This window comes from Populus alba, chromosome 13, assembly GCF_005239225.2.
Source record: "Populus alba chromosome 13, ASM523922v2, whole genome shotgun sequence".
In the NCBI taxonomy this organism is placed as follows: Eukaryota; Viridiplantae; Streptophyta; class Magnoliopsida; order Malpighiales; family Salicaceae; genus Populus; species Populus alba.
Genome location: NC_133296.1, coordinates 4,295,894 through 4,313,227, shown reverse-complemented (window position 1 = coordinate 4,313,227; position 17,334 = coordinate 4,295,894). Strand labels below are relative to the sequence as shown.

Sequence of the window (17,334 nt, the reverse complement as noted above, 5' to 3'; positions counted from 1 at the left end):
ATTCAGTCACTAAAAATGTTAAATGTTGTAATCGTTGTAACAGGCGGGGTTCAGCCTTGTCCCCAAGAACCCGTGGAGGTTAGAATCTGACAATCAAGGCACATATCATCCTCTTTGAGGGCTACAGGTTAAGCATTTGGTAAAAAATCAAGCAACACAACTGGAGAAGCTGTGGTTGCACTAAATACTTAACAGAAGAATTAAAATGTACTGATACCTACCGGCCCTGAGCTCATGAAAGTCTGCATTCTTGTGTCCTTCGGCCAAAAGCTTTTAAAAATATATGCAGAATGGTCAAGTCATATACACGGGTATACTATTCAAGCTGCAGAAGATTCAAACTGGGGCATGCTAATTCCATTGTTCCACCTTCCAACTTGCTGTAGGACTGATCTCCATTGTTCAAACTGGGGCATTCTTCGTAATTATAGAGTCTTGTGTTGTGAGCAGACCTATAAAAGTTCAACTCAATCAGACTACATATAACTCATGTCAAAGTATTTGATTAAAACCAGATGGATCTTCAACTCACTGTTTTTGAAAGTTATCTCTCTCTTTGAATAAAAAGTAAAATAGGGTTTAAAGAACCCTAACAAAGTGGACTTAATTAAACTGTTTAATGATCTTACATGGATCAAACTAAATATAAATATGTAATCCTTTAAATAGAAGGGAAACCCATTAACCCAGTGCAAGGTTGGCTCTCAGTGATCGGCACGCTTGATGCTGGAAGAATTGTAGCTGTGATGCTTAGCAGGTTTTCTTTGCCAGTGACGACACTGGTTTCCAGTTCTGGAGGAAGATAAGCTTGACCCCTAGTGACGTCTTGGAGTCTGTTTACCTTCTTAGTTCTTACCAACGAAAAATAATTAAGGCAATAGAATTTGAGGAATTGTATGCGTGCAAGTGAAAAAAAAAAAAATAGTCATCCACCCATATAAGAAAAAAATAAATTTAAGATACACTTGAGGGTCTAGCCCATTACTCAACAGCAAAGCTTGTCTTTGCGAAGGTCCTGGGTTCGATCCTCAAGAGTACCAGCCTGTCACCCCCGCGGTGCCTTACCTGCCTACTGGGCTTGCAGGATGTTCAGTGGGCCCGGGGAATAGTCGTGGTGCGCGTAAGCTGGCCCGGACATTCCGGGTTACCAAAAAAAATAAATTTAAGCCTATATACCCAACTTGGGCTGAAAAGCCCACGTATCTGGGCTAATTTTTTAATATCTAGACAAGTTGGCAATCAGGTCCACATATTTGGACTCCTTTTAGTTTAGTTTTTAAAAAATTTCTGTCTTATATTTGGGTTAATGAAAATAATTATTAAACCAAATTAAGTTTATAAGTTAGGTTTTAGGTTTAATGGTTTAACCATAATGTCTAAATTATTATTACTTTTTTACATGCATTTTATATTCCTCAATTTAAAAAAAAAAAATATTGTTTCCAATGAAATTCATGTTTCCGCAGCCACAATCCACAGCCTCCCTGTTCTCTCAGTAAACCAAAAAATAAAAAAATAGCAGGAATGCAAGAAGAAGGAGAGATGGTGACACCAGGAGAAGTATTAGGCAAAGCAACAGAGCTAAAAGCAGGAAAAGGAGCCTACATAGGATCATATCGCGACACTGATATACAATACGTCTTCTCTTCTCTCACTGGTCTCCGCCGCACTCTATCTCCTTCTCCTGACTCTCCTGACCAGGTACTTCTTTCCCCCCTTTTGTTTTGTTAAAGTTCTAAGCTTTACTATCATTTTGATTATAGATAGTTGGCTCTTGAAATTAGAAAACAAAAAAATTGGAACTCTTTTTTTCTTTATGGCTACTGTGTATTGGGATTGGCTATATTTTTTGTTGCGTTTTTTTTAGGGAATTTGAGAAATTTAGATGTTTCTGTGTATTGGGTATTAGGTTCTCTCCATTTTTCTTTTTGGGTTTTTGCTAGTTTCATGAAGTTTGCAGTATTTTTTTTAGTGGTGTTAAGGTAGGGAATGTAAGATGTTGAAAGTGCTGGGCTTTAGTTGTTAGGGATGAATAAAAAAAGTTTGGTTCTTTATGCTTACTTTGGTTGCCCAGAAGGGAGAAAGTGGGATAAAGGGATAAATTATCTGAGTTATGCAATGCAACGAAAGGAAATCACTAAAATGCAAAAGAAAGGAGCCTAAATATCTGTTTAAGAAACTTTTTTTCTTCTCTATGTCCATATAAAGCTCAATATTCTGTGAAAGAGGTTATCTAATTGACTAATTTCTAGTACCGGAAATGTGTATCTTACGATGTATTGACATGCTATGTCAGCTGATGCAATTTCTCTAGTTTTCGAATGTTGTAATTAAGCATATGGTAATCTTGGTATGTTTGGTATTGTTGTTGAGAATTGGAATCATTGCAGAGACCAACTGTTGAAGTAACTGGACACAAGGCCCATGGTGCTGTTCCGGAGCCTGGATCTGTTGTCATTGCCAGAGTAAAACTTACTCATTTATCCTCTTATTTTTTTATTTATTAAGCTTTGTTACCTTTGTTTAATTTTTTGAATTGTGATTTTGATAGGTTACTAAAGTGATGGCAAAAACAGCTTCGGCTGATATTATGTGTGTTGGTCCTAAGTCTGTGCAAGAGAAGTTTACTGGCATAATTAGGTAAGATGACGTTTGGTTTGCTATCTAATTTTGCTTAGCTGCCTCTTTTATTTGTGTTAGCTTAGCATGCTATACTGAGAAGTTAATAGTACATAAAAATTGAGGATAACTTCTTCTCTTAACAGACAGCAAGATGTAAGAGCAACTGAGATTGACAAAGTGGATATGCATTTATCATTTCGGCCTGGTGACATTGTCAGAGCTCTTGTCGTATCCTTTATGTTTGAAGTTCTTATACTTTTCTGCTATAAAGATCATTGCATTCTCATGAATTGTGGTGTTAAATGCCACAATTTTGTATACCAATTCCCAGTAAGCTTGATGTAACAAAATAAGAAGTTTTTCCTTGATGCAATGCTGTTAACAAGCTATCACTTGGAGATGCACGAGCTTATTATCTTTCAACTGCGAAGAATGAATTAGGTGTTGTGTCTGCAGAGAGCGCAGCTGGTAAGCTTCTACTAGTTTTATTGTTCTAGAAAGTATTCATATTTAGGCGTTTGAAGTACAAATGAGACATATTCTAGACTGTTGCATTTAACTGTCTGTGCTAACCAGTACACGCTTGTGCTTTTCAAAACTCAGTGGTGCTTGTGCACCTGTATTCCATTAATGTGAACCTCTTGTCATTGTTCTCCCAATTTCTATTGTATTTCTCTATATTCTGGTTTCTTTCCCCTCTTTGCTGAATTCATAGTTTATGGGTATATCAATCAAACAAAGTTACCATCATGTGAGAAGATAAGTGATAAACCACTCTTCAACCCTGTTAGCATGAATAAGTGGGACTTTGATGGTTGTTGTTTAGCGTTCTCTTGGGGTTATCATATCAGCTTGTACTGATGTGTGTTTTAGATTTTGATGCCATTGCACTCTGATTGAGATGCAATTTTTGCCGCCTTGTGATATTTCGTGCATTCACCAAATCCTTTCTGTGTAACTGGGGCTTACTTCAAGTTCTTCTTGTTAACTCCTCTGTGTTTCCACCTTAGATGCATGCATGAAACACCTTTGATTCACTATTAAATTCTATCTTAGCAACTGTTGAGATGCTTTTTTGACATATTCCTATGAAGTGAGCCCAGGCCAGGTTAATTTGGTTTTGAGATTGTTATGCTGTAAATTATCTGGTATGGAACAGGACAAGGGTGTTAATTATCTAATGAAAACAAAATTCTTTGAATTCCAATCTCAAGTTTTGATGGCGTCCGATGTCTTGAAGTGACTTAAAATCACATAAAATGCAGCCAGTTCACTTTTATATTTGGAAGAATTAAAAAAAAAAGTGCCATTTTTATACTACTCTGGTAATTTGTTATTCTACTTTTTACCAGAAGAAGAGGTAATCCTAATACGTAATAAAGTTACTGTAAAGTGGACACCTTCAAGTCAAGCTAGTAATATCTATGGCATTGGTAATAATAGGGTGCCATGTCTGATTTGAAGTCTTCTGCTATGGTTGGGCTGCCAATGCCATCTCTGTTGACCAGAGAATACAAAAACATTCATTATCGAACTCACTGCTTAACTACTTGTATGTTTTATGTTGCATATTCTACTAGCATGGCTTGGGTTTTTTACCTTCTTAAGAAACAAATCTGATAGGTTAATGCATTGATTTTCTTTGATGTTTTGGTGATTGCTGTAGGTGCAACAATGGTTCCCATAAGTTGGACAGAGATGCAATGCCCATTGACAGGCCAAATTGAGCAAAGAAAAGTCGCCAAGGTTGGAAGTTGAATACACTGAGTAATCAAATAGCGTTAGATGTAACTTCTACTGAATTTTTCTCATAGAGGAAGTGCGATCAGAATTTGCGACTAGTGAGGACAGCAGTGATTTTTGTGTATGGTTCAAGATATATTGTTCTGGTTTAGGGAGTGCCCCATCTGCCTAATCACATGGTGTGGTGTTGACAGTTAGAAGAAAAGACAATTTGCCAGATCTCCTTACGCTGAGCCATTGTTATCAATGTAACAATTCACCAAACCAGTCTTCATTTTTATTTTATATTATGTTGCTCTATGCTTTTGTTGTCTCCTCAATGCAGATGAAAATCTTGCAATTTTTTTTTTATAATAACTTGTCGTAATTTATCAGAGGTGATCTTTCAATCCACAAGGACTTGTTAAATCATGAATTTTTCTCAGCTTCTGATGCAATTGGCTTCTTCCATCTGAAATTCAAACACAGTATTCTGCAAATAGCTGATTCTTAGACTGATATCATGATGTAAGCTTGAGCTTTTTATGCTGTCCGACTCGAGGTACAGTTACCAAAAGAATAAGAAAACAACCTTCTGCTTAGGCCGCATGGATGAAGGAATCAGGCAGTATTCCGTGGAGAAAGGAACAGAAGAAATAATATACAAGGCAAACAGGTTGAACATGTAAGGTGGTAATACGCGTCTCAAGCTTATCTTAGCTGCCAAAGCAAAGGAGATGCATTCCTTGCTTGAAAGCAAATTTGGCACAATTTGCTCCCTTCTTTTCTTACCCCCGCTATATGGTGTTTGAGATTGCAAATGAATGTATCTGATTTTGTCGAATGATATGTTTCGGACGATGAAATCATTGGTATGACGATACCATGCAAGTATAGGAGTGGGATCCTTTCGATGGAAAAAATGATAATGGATTTGGATAGAGAGACACAATTTGATGGATAAATATAAAGACTCAATTGAGAGACACAAGTTCGAACATTTGGAAACTAATATTTCATTCTACCTTGGAAAAAGAAAAAAGGAAACCACTACAATCAATCCACCTCAGAAAAATTGAAAAAGAGAGGATAAATCTGCTTTAAAATGGAACAAAACAAGAACCCCCCCAATCCAAAATCACACATATAAACTTCACAAATATCATCTTGATTTTCTTCTTTTATATACACCACAATTTGAGACACAGTGTGTCCTTGACAAGCTCGAGTTTTTCCCTCTCTAAACTACCAATCAGAACATCAGTTGCTGCTGACACATTTATAACTGAACTAAAACACAATGCCTTGTCTTCCCCTCCTCCTTCAACCACTGCCAACTCTCTCTTCTTCATGTCCTACCCTTCTCTTTCTCCAAAATCCACACCACGTCCCTTCTGTAACCTCTCTTAAAAAACCCAAGAAGATTCTCCTCTCAAAACCTCTCAAAATCCCACCTTTTGCCCTCACAGAATCATCAGACTCTCCTCAATCTATTGACCCTTCTCCACAACCCCTCCTTCAAGAGCTCTCTGTAAGCACCCACATACGCCTTTAGATATATTTTGCATGTACTGTCATGTTTTACATTTTCCGAAATTGTATACTGTTCTAGTGATTTTTGTTGTGTTTTTGCCTTGTGGGGTTGCAGGACTGCTTTGATCTTCCGCCAGATTATTTCCAACAATTACCACGTGATCTTCGATTAGATGTGAGTTGAATTTGTGATTTTCTTTTTTAACGTACTTTAGTTGTCTTTTTTGTTTGTTAGATGTTGTTTTATTGGTCAATTGAGAGAATTTGTGTTGGTGTTATATTTGTGTTTGTAGTTAAATGATGCAGCTTTTGATCTTTCGAATGGACCGGTTCTTGATGAGGTTAGTTGTTTTGTTTTCACACATTTTCTTTTTAATTAGAAATGAGTAAGTACAGCATGCCAAATGGCAGGACTCCAATCTACTAGGCCATTGAGCTCAAAGAATCTTTTAAAAAAACCATTATGGGTACATAGTAAAGCTTCCATGGTTATGTTTAGGATGATCTGGTATGCTGGGATAGAGTGCTAATAATAGTAGAGTGTAAAAGTTTAGAGGTTGCCTAGTGTGATTTGTATAGTTCATTTGACTTTCGTAGTTCCTATCATTTTTTTTCTACCAGTTTGTTGCAAAGAACTGCAGGTGTATATCACCATTTTGCTGTCACCTAATTCTCATTTTAGACGTCCTCTATGTTTGCCTATGTTTGTAATGTTGTTGACTACAATGAAAATAATTTTTCGCTGAAACTACTTTTGGATGTAACTTCTTAGTGCGGTAAAGAGCTGGGAGAACTCTTGTTAAATCTCTCTCGAGCATGGGAGCTGGGTGACACATCAACTTCCCAAGCTTTAGCGAGCAATTTGCCTATGCTGGAGAGCTCTTTAACAAACAATGCTAAATCAGGCAAGAATAGGAGCATTCATAACTGACATTGGTTGCATGGTTTGGAGTTTTTTTCAGAATCTGAAGATCGTACTTCATTTTATGCTTGTTTAGCATTTGGCAAACGTTTGGTATCTGCTGGAAGGAGGTTCCAATCCATGGGACAGTATGGTCAGGGTGAACTGCAAAAGGTACTGAATCGAACTTTAAAGCTCATCTTGTGCTTTCATTATTGTTCTCATATTGTTACTACGCAAAATGTATGTTGAAAATCCTTTTGTTGTGGATACATTATGTGGGATAAAAATCAACTGCCATATTAACTGCACTACCTTTTACTTAGTCCGAATGGACTTAGATACTTTCACTTAGTAAATTGCTTGTCTGAGTTCAATCTTTTGCTCCATCTGGAGTCCCTTGATGAAAGAAAAATAGTAATATTCTAGTTGCTGTTGGAAATCTTTGTTAAAATAACTAGGAATTGGTTTATGTCAATTGTAGTATACTGCATATCAGATGCATTATCTATACTTTGCAAGCTCATCAACAATGTCATTCATTTCTACATGTGATGTTAGTTACACTGGAGATTGTGTTTCTGAAGCAAGGCAATTGTTTTAATACCACTCAACCATTATAGATTGCACAAACAATGATTACAACGGGAAAGCTTCTTTCTGCAAGTTCAATACCAACGGAAACTGATGAGGAATCGAAGAAAGAAACAAAAGTCTTCAAGGTGGCTGATAACCCCCTGTTTACTTAGATGTTACCTCTAAGAGATGTAGTACACATGAAATATATAATTTGCAATTTTAATCCCATCTGCAGTTTGGAGAACTACAGGTTGAAATAACACCACAGAAAGCTAATATTGGGGCTGTCATTGGACTTGTATTTGGGTAAATATTCCATATAAATTGTCATTTCCATTTTTCAACATTTTATTTTACAACAAAGAGGAGAAACATTTTTTAAACATCCAATTTTGAAATGTAGGATTGTTTCATGGGAACTAGCTCAAGGCATTCAAAGCATTCCAGAAAGTTCATTGGAGTATGCAAACGACAATGCTTTACTTCTGGCTAAGGTGTTGAAAAAATGCACAACGGATTTTAATTCCCTCTGTTCCTCTTAGAACCTATTAATAATCAAGGCGTGCTAAAACCTGAAATTTTCTGGATGCAGTCTCTAAGAGGAGCTCTACTTGCCCTTTGCTACTCATCAGCCTTTCTGTCTGCTTGCACCACTGTGGCACTTTTCTTACTTGCAAGACAACTCAAGTCAAAGGAAGATTGAGGTTATTTGGATTATTATACCTCGCCTTTTAATGTTCTTGTATTGAAGTGACTAGAAGTCATCAGTTCCACCTAAAGTGATTACATCAAGGTTTTAGTATTTTGTCTAACAATGAAAGTACAAAACTTTTCAAGTATGATGTCATAATTGCCTAATCCTTTTTTATTTTTTATGACCTACCTTTGGAAACTGTACTAGGTCATGAGTTAAAGAAGTTTTATTGTTTGGTTTTTGCCGTTTGCTTTTGTTATGTAGAAGTTTCAAGGACTTTGATATACAGGTTTACAATATAGCTGTACAGCCATTATTTATATGTTCACACCTGCCTTTTATTTTTGTAATTGATACATGCGTTGTGTTCTCTTTCATCATCAAACAATTCTCTTTGATCTGAATTTCCAGTCAATTTTCTTTTTGTTTATGGAACTTCATCGCTTCAACTCAAAGTTATAGAGGGACGGATGGTTGGGATGTAGAACTTGTGCAAGGATTTTTTTTATTCGTTTATCGAATTGATCCTTAGTTTTAATTTTTGTTACAGGCCTGAACATTGCAAGTGGATGACTATTGGTTTGCATAATAATTTTAATCTCTCAAGTACCAGGTCCTTGCCAGATATTGGCAAGGCCGTGATACAAATTAAAGCATTTATGCTCTTTTGAGCTAAACATCAGATCCTGAAATTTCCCCATAATTGAGGCTGAGTGCAGAAAATCTCCGTCTCTATACTTAAGTATCTGATGGATAGATGAGCATGCATGAGGTCACGTCTGTAAGATAGATAGATGGTTTAGAAATGACAAGTATAATTTTTAAATGTTCCAATTCTCTTTTATCATATTGATTATGAACTTCAATGGCAGTTAAGGAAGTTATTACTCTAATAGATGCGGCAATTAGCTGGCTAATGCTTAGAATAATGCATTTGAAGAAAGCCATCCAGGAAAATGACAGGAAATTAATGTGCAGAAGTTGAAACCAAGGAGTGTATGGGGTAGAATTAAAGAACTATGTTCCGTGAAACCTTGAAAAAATCTCTTTTTTTTTTTACATTGAATTGATAAGTCCCTGAAATCTACAGGACCCAAAAGATCCATGTTAGATAACCTAATCTTCTCTTTATGACCATAGTGAACATGCTTAGTTTGCGTCATTGTTCTTAATGTATTGACAGAGACAAATAAGAAGCTGTGTGAGCTGGCTGACATTTCAAGCCTTAGACTTCATGTGGTTCTTGTTTTTTGTAAATTTATTAAATAGGCTTCAGATTTTGAGGAGACCATTTGCGGTAAGAATTATGGAATAATGTTGTCTCAATCTGACCAGGCATAAACTTGCATCCAGGGCATTTCTTGTCAAATTGGCCACTCACAGATTCTTTGGACTCCCTGCATTTGTTTATCATATAAACTTCAGATTCTTCAGATCACCAAAAGGCATGCTGTCACAGGCTGATTAGTTGTAACCTTGAGGTAAGAGTATTTTTAGTAATCTGGAGTTATAGTTGCCAATTGATTATTTCTGCTATAGTCTTGCTGATCCAATATTAAAAGAGGGAAGGGTTAATCGCTTAATTTATTTTCTTGAGTTGGCCCCAACTTCATTGAGTAGCCAAGTACTTTCCTTGCCATTGACCTTGCATTGTTTTGGTTTCCATTTGTCAAATATTTCGTTGTCTACTAGCCATGTTTGCAGCTCTTAAATCATTTGTCATCTTATGCTAAACTTGTTGAATCTTCATTGAGATTCACTTAGTATTGAGAATCTATCTCAATATATGAAGATATGCATATTATTCCAACATGTTTTAGTTAGCACTACAGTTTGATCATTTCTGTTTTAAATTCAAAATCCAAAGTGATTAGCACTAAGAGGAAGAAAACCACTCAATTGAAGGACATGACTTCAACATTTCTGTGAGATATGTTACATCTTTTAGTTTTGTTTCCCTGTATTGATAAATGGCCCATCTTATGTAAGCAAGTACTTGATATTCTTTAAATCTTCATAAATCATCATATTCTACTATTTTGATTTAGAAAATGAATCTGCATTTAGAATCTTTTAAATGAGTGTACAGATCATGTATCTAAAACATAATTCATATACAGAGAGAGAGAAGATACTTTTTATAATAGTTATTTTCTGTCGAGAAGAAACAGTGGAAAATCTTCTGCACTCTATTAGGCTGAGATTAGTGATTGGTTGCAGCTTTGTTGTTTCAATGTTATGTTCTAAGTGGATATATGCACTTGAAGATTCATGCAATTAATTCTTGGAAAAACAGCAACTATCCAAACTATAAACTGCATCATGAAATGCTTTCAAGTACAATTATGTGATCTGTTCTGGATCTCGACTCGAATAATTTAGCCAAAAACCAAAGATAATTATTGTCTTAAGTGCTGACAATTAACAAAACCTTTCCTTGTCTATGCATCATCTCTCACGTCACTGAGGACCACAGTAACTTGATCGATTTGCTGCTGCCTCACAAAATATATAAGCTTTTAAAAATCCTTGACAATAAATAAACAGAATTAACTACCACAAACAATTCAATAAATTAAGGTAGCTAATTGTACCTGCTGTCCACTACGCACATGAATCTCCTCCAAATCTGAAATGTTATCAACCCCATTAATTTGGCTCTCTCTTTAAGCAAGTGAATGTTATTGGTAATGAATTGTTCTCGTGGTGTGTGCTATATTATATAGTTTATTATTTCAATCAAGTTGGAATATTCATATCGCTTTCTTTGGGTTTGGTGCCTCCACACTGAATTATAGATGCAAATTTTAGACACAACTTGGCTCAACATTAATGCACACTATGACATTCATGGTTGACTTAAGGTATGGAGTGATAAAACTCTTTTCTTTGGTTACATTAAACTCAAGAAAGAATGGACTTCTTGATTCAAATATTATCCTCGATAATTGAGTTTATGTACCATGCAGGACAAGAATAAACAAAATAAAAGAAAAGATAAGGTAATTTAATGAAGTTCAATTTTATCCCATGGGCTTGAACTTTAAGCTCAGATATAGGATAAGATTATTAATCTTCTAGTTTTGATAATCTAGTCCATTTTTTTTGGTAAAATGACTGACAAATCATGCTCAATATAAAATGTCTCTTCCTTAGAAATTTAGGAATTTTTGATAATTAAGTCAATATTATACGACAGAAAAAGACAATTCTCTTTTAGAAAAAAAAACCCTAGAAATAAATGCATGTCATTCGTACTAGAGAAAAATCAAACCTGTCTCGTGGAGGTTATATTGATTTCTTTTATAGCTCATGAGTTCCCCCTCTTTTATGGAAGATGAAGGTTCACTTCTCAACCAAAAATCTATGTCTCATTAAGATAAAATATATTTGACTCATTAGAGTAAAATATCTCTAATTATGAATCTGACGACTTGCAAGACCCACACAAGTCTAGGCTCAGTGTTTAGCTCGCCAGAGCCACGCATGTTTGGGCTCAGCAAAACAATGGTGGGTAGTTTGACAGTTCGCTAGACCCACACAAGCTTGGGCCCAGCACTTGGTTGAGCTTGAAGATGGTGGGTCTAGCGGTTCGCCAAACCTATATATGTTTGAGCTCAATAGTTGGTTCAACTTAGGGATAGTAGGTTTGGTGGTTTGCAAGACCCATAGAAGTTTAAGCTTAATGCTTGATTGACCTTAGAGACGGTGGGTCTGGAAGTTTGCCAGACCCCAGACCCACACATATTTAGGTTCAACACTTGGCTGAGCCTAGACATGATGAGTTATCACCCTAAAAATTGTTTATTTGTTCAAAAAAGAAGACTTAGGAAAAAAAAAAGTTAATTCATTAATACCCCTTTAAATATGTGTATTATACGCACAGATTTAAAAAATCTCATGCTAGCAATAGATAAGAGTTATTTTACCTTTTCTAAAAGACTTTGTGTGTCCCATACATGATTGTTCGGATATTCATGCCTATATGGCTTATCTTTACTGGGATAAGATGTCCCTTGAAAAAAAAAATGGTGGCTTGCATTAAATATAATAATTAAGTGAACTTCTAAATCTGTGATGATATGAAAAATTGTTATCCGATGGTGGGAGTAAAAAGATTTTTTTTTAACCCTGGTCATTCTTGCTTATGACTTTTCTTATACTTTCATTCTTTGTGCTTTTTGAAAATTTGTTCCAACAGAAAGACCCCAAAATATCTTTGCCAACTTTATTCTTGATCCAAAAGGTAAAAAAACTATTTCAGACATCTTTATCTTTCTTTTACTCGGAATAAAAATGAACCCCAAAATCATTAAAGTTTTCTCTAAAAAGAGAAGTGCTTCATCGTATGACAAGGAATTCAAGTTTCAACCAGAACTTGAAAGAAGTGATAGGAGACATGAGTCCTTTCGATTCGAACCTAGGGTAAGAGAAGATGCCATATTGGTGGCCTCCTCTAGTGAGGAAGAGAGAAGACTCTATCGTAGGAGTCCATATTCTACCCTTTTCAGAGAATTTTAAGAGAGAGAGAGAGAGGTTACATCCGACTACTAAGGATGATGTCCCTAACAATATATGTGATGTAGATGTAAAATTCATGACTCGTCACCAACCTGACGAGTATGTGGACAAAATGTCTCACCATGATGAGCGCATTAGCCAACTGACTCAAGGCACCTCCCAAAGTTATTTCAAAATTTTCATCCTTATCTGCATGTGTGTAATGTGATACTCCTTTCCTCTCCAATGATTTGTGAGGAATGTGTTTAGCTACTACCAGAAGCTGAGTCCGGGCGAGTTGCAGCTAAACGAGTGGACAATTATGTTCGCTTTTAAAAAATTATGTAGGATGGTTTTTTTAGCATTTTATTTTTTATCATATTATTAAATAAAAAATTATTAAAAAAAAATATTGTTGAGAATTATCCTTCATGATTTATTTAAATTTACTTTTTATGGTTTTATCGTAGTCTAAAAAAAATGACTCCATATTGATTTGGTGCTCAATTTTGCAAGCATGTATTTTTTTATTATATAATTAAATAAAATTAGTTAAAAAAACACAAAGTTATTAAACTCAATGAAGTTCATAATCCAGGTTGCGGTTTGGCAGGTTAAACTAGGTTAACTCGGGTTGATATAATGTCTCATCATCTCAATATTTTTTTTTTATGAGAAGATGTTATCTTGAAAATATTTTCAAAGTCAAACCATGTTTTTATCAGTTGTTCGAGTTTTCTGTGTCAAGACGAATAGGTCATGTTAGGACAACTCCTATACAATTTAATTTAAAGCTCGAGCTATGATCATGAGGTTGCTGGTTCAACTTGCTAAATTAGGTTTAATGACATTATTAAAAAAATTTCTTTTATTTTGAGCATTATTTTTTATATCTAAAATTTTTTTGATCTCATTGTAGGGTAGCGCTGGGAATTCTCTAGTTACAAAACTATTAAAAAAAAACCTTAATTAATGCAATTTAAAAAAAAACATCTTAGCCTAATTCATTTGGAAAGAAAATGAAAATAAAGGAAAAAAAAAGTGGTGTAAACTTGATTAAAGAGTAATTACATTCTTAGCTACATTTACTATTTTTTTTTTCCGATTCAGTGAGGTCAATTGACCCCAAATTCCAAATGAACGATGGATATGCCCCTGTATATATCCCATGACATTTACCTAGTTCATATCTTTTTATGAACCTCACAATTTACATGATTGGGAAATTTTTCAGAAAGAAAAAAAAACCCTTTTCATTTTCTTAAAAAAAAGGGGGGAATTTTTTTTTTTTTTGGTTTAAAGTCTTGCATGATTTACACTAACCTCTTTGCTCTCTGTATATATGTTATCATACCCAACCCTCCTCTCTTCCATAACCTTTTGGCTCATCTCTCTCTCTCTCTCTCTCTCTCTCTCTCCACTTCCACCATGGCCTGCTCAGCCTCAGACCTAGCTCCTCTCCTCTCCACCACTGTGAACTCCACAGAAGCTGCCACCTACTTATGCTCCCAGTTCAGCAGCATAGCGAACCAGCTCTCAGACGCAACCTATGCAGTCAACAACACTTATCTCCTTTTCTCTGCCTACCTGGTCTTTGCTATGCAACTTGGCTTTGCCATGCTTTGTGCTGGCTCTGTGAGGGCCAAGAACACCATGAACATAATGCTCACTAATGTTCTTGATGCTGCTGCTGGTGGCCTTTCTTACTATCTCTTTGGCTATGCTTTTTCCTTCGGCTCTCCCAGCAACGGTTTCATTGGCCGCCATTTCTTTGGTTTGAGAGAGTTTCCTTCTTCTCAAGCAGACTATAGTTTCTTCCTTTATCAATGGGCTTTTGCTATAGCTGCTGCTGGCATCACTAGCGGCTCCATCGCTGAGAGAACCCAATTCGTTGCTTACCTCATATACTCCTCCTTTTTAACTGGCTTTGTTTACCCGGTTGTTTCCCATTGGTTCTGGTCCGGTGATGGTTGGGCCAGTGCGGTTAAATCTGATAATAATCTTCTATTCGGTTCGGGTGCAATTGACTTTGCCGGTTCCGGTGTGGTTCACATGGTTGGAGGAATAGCTGGTTTGTGGGGTGCTCTCATCGAAGGCCCACGTATTGGCCGGTTTGACAGGAGCGGTCGGTCCGTGGTATTACGCGGTCACAGTGCTTCGCTCGTGGTGCTCGGTTCGTTTTTGTTGTGGTTCGGGTGGTACGGGTTCAACCCCGGTTCGTTTTTGACAATTTTGAAGAGTTATGGTGATAGTGGAGGGTATTACGGTCAGTGGAGTGCTGTAGGAAGGACAGCTGTCACTACAACACTGGCCGGGTGCACAGCAGCCCTTACTACCTTGTTTGGCAAAAGATTATTAGTTGGTCATTGGAATGTCCTCGATGTTTGCAATGGTTTATTAGGAGGTTTCGCTGCAATCACCGCGGGGTGTTCAGTGGTAGAACCATGGGCTGCAATCATCTGTGGCTTTGTTGCATCTTGGGTTTTAATTGGGTGTAATAAGCTGGCAGAAAAACTAAAGTATGACGACCCATTAGAGGCGGCCCAATTGCACGGCGGATGCGGCGCGTGGGGGCTGCTGTTCACGGGGTTGTTCGCGAAGGAGGCGTTTGTGAATGAGGTGTATCCGAACAAGGCGGGGCGGCCATACGGGCTGTTCATGGGTGGTGGTGGGAAGCTATTGGCGGCCCAGATTATCGAGATCCTGGTGATATCCGGGTGGGTCACGATGACAATGGGTCCATTGTTCTACGGGCTAAAGAAGCTGAATTTGTTAAGGATCTCAAGTGAGGATGAGATGGCAGGCATGGATTTGACGAGGCATGGTGGGTTTGCTTATGCATATCATGATGGCGATGATCAATCAGGGAAACCTTCTTCTTTTACGATGAGAAGAGTTGAGCCTACTGATGAAAACACACCTCATCGAGACTCACCACCCATTAGTGCGTGACCAAAATTTATGTATTATAATTACAATTTCCAGAAAAAAAAAAAAAAAAAAAGAGTTCATCTAGATATAGTGGAAGAAGGGAGTGTTCTTCTATTTTTGGGTGAATTAGAAAAAATAATTGAACTGCCCGTAGGAGTGATGTGAATGGGTGTTCACATTAGGGTGCTGTTGCTGATTTCCAGTGAAAGAGAAGGGAAGGAATTCCACCCCGCTGTGAGACCGTGGTTTTGATTGTTTTTTTTTATTTTATTTTATTTAAAAATATATTAAAATAATATATTATTTTTAAAAATATATTTTTAATATTAGAATATTAAAATGATATGAAAAATCAAAAAATATTAATTTAAAATAAAAAAATAAAAAAAATTTAAAATTAATTTTTTATGTTTTCACATCGTTTTAATATACTAATATCAAAAATAATTTTTAAAAATAAAAAAATATTTTAATATGATTTAAGTCAAAAATATTTTAAAATAAAAGAATTTCTTTGATCCAAAACTAGATAATAAATTTAAATAATCTCAATGGAATGCAGCATTATTGTTTGTAAATATAGCATACATTTTCCTCTAAATATCGGGAAAATTATGCCCTCTTTCATTTCTTCAAAATTATAAAGGGTTAGCCACATTTTAATTTATTTTTTAGCAATTCCTATGTGCAAATGTATGTTCTTCGTCTATGATTTTTTTTATATATATAAAAGGAGAAGATGATCTACATTATTATATGCCCTTGAATTATTATTATACCAGATTTCTCTATGATCCCATCCATACGCTAGTAGAGCCCCCTTCATCCATAAACAACCTAATCTAAAAAAGGAGCTGTCAACTGAACTCTACTTCCATTATCTATCACACGGTGCTGTTGCCTTCGTTCACTTGTCACCGTAGAGTTTATGCTGATGAGCCAGCCAGCCATGTTGGGTGCTGCCAAATCTTAGGTAAAATGTGTCCAGTCCTGATAAATTTTGTGTTCACAAGTCATCTAATTAAAAAACATATATATATAACTGTGAGGATGTAGTTTAACTTTTGAGATTTTAAATTTATTTTTTGAAGATTATAAGTTCGAGTCCCATAAATTTTAGGGTCATTGTAAGTTTACAAGGCTTGTGAAATTAATTAAAATACATACAAGCTAACTCGAAATACCCATAATAATAAAAAAACACAAATATATATATATATATATATATATATATATATTGTGTCATCCCAAGTTTGATAGTTAATGTCAAAATTAATTTAAATTAAAAACTTAACTTAAATCAAACTCTGAACCAACTTATTATGTTAGACGGATTGAATAACTATATATTATAAGATATAAGGTGCATGATTAATGTTTGCCGATTAATCTACACATTTGTTCTCTTCTCTTAGACTATAATGGTGAATATTGGACTTGTCAATCTTTAACTAGAAATGATCCCAAATTATTGCATTTTGTTGACGAAAAATCCAATTTAATGTTAATCAAATATAAGAAAACTGATTACACAACATATATATATATATGATATAGATACTGATTCATGTCAGATTAATTTATTTTAAACATCTCTATATAAATTATATAATTTTTGTATCTATAGATTTCTAGAGATGGAAGCAATTTTTAATAGCAATAACGGACAACAATTTTTATGATTATTTTAAATAATTTTTGTATTTTTTATCAAAAAAATTGAATTTTTTTATATAAAACCTAGCATCAATAAAATGTTTTGTTGATATAACCCCATAAAAAAATAATTAAAAATAAATTATCAAGTACAACCGAGTTAATAAATATAATATATTTTTTATGGACCGGGGTC

The 17,334-nt window shown here is 35.5% G+C and overlaps 1 protein-coding gene across 1 annotated transcript; it reads left to right on the top strand.

Moving 5' to 3' along the window:
• Window positions 1–1,377: 1,377 nt before the first annotated feature.
• Window positions 1,378–15,719, top strand: LOC118036506 (uncharacterized). The gene is made up of 18 exons (XM_073404053.1): window positions 1,378–1,701; window positions 2,391–2,465; window positions 2,552–2,640; window positions 2,766–2,850; window positions 3,009–3,090; window positions 4,289–4,368; window positions 4,437–4,511; window positions 4,878–5,020; window positions 5,638–5,875; window positions 5,993–6,052; window positions 6,171–6,218; window positions 6,650–6,782; window positions 6,876–6,952; window positions 7,402–7,500; window positions 7,593–7,663; window positions 7,761–7,851; window positions 7,950–8,034; window positions 13,954–15,719. The coding sequence occupies exons 1-18, from the start codon at window positions 1,525–1,527 to the stop codon at window positions 15,501–15,503; spliced, it is 3,258 nt and encodes a 1,085-aa protein (XP_073260154.1). The 5' UTR covers window positions 1,378–1,524; the 3' UTR covers window positions 15,504–15,719.
• The last annotated feature ends 1,615 nt before the right edge of the window (window positions 15,720–17,334 follow it).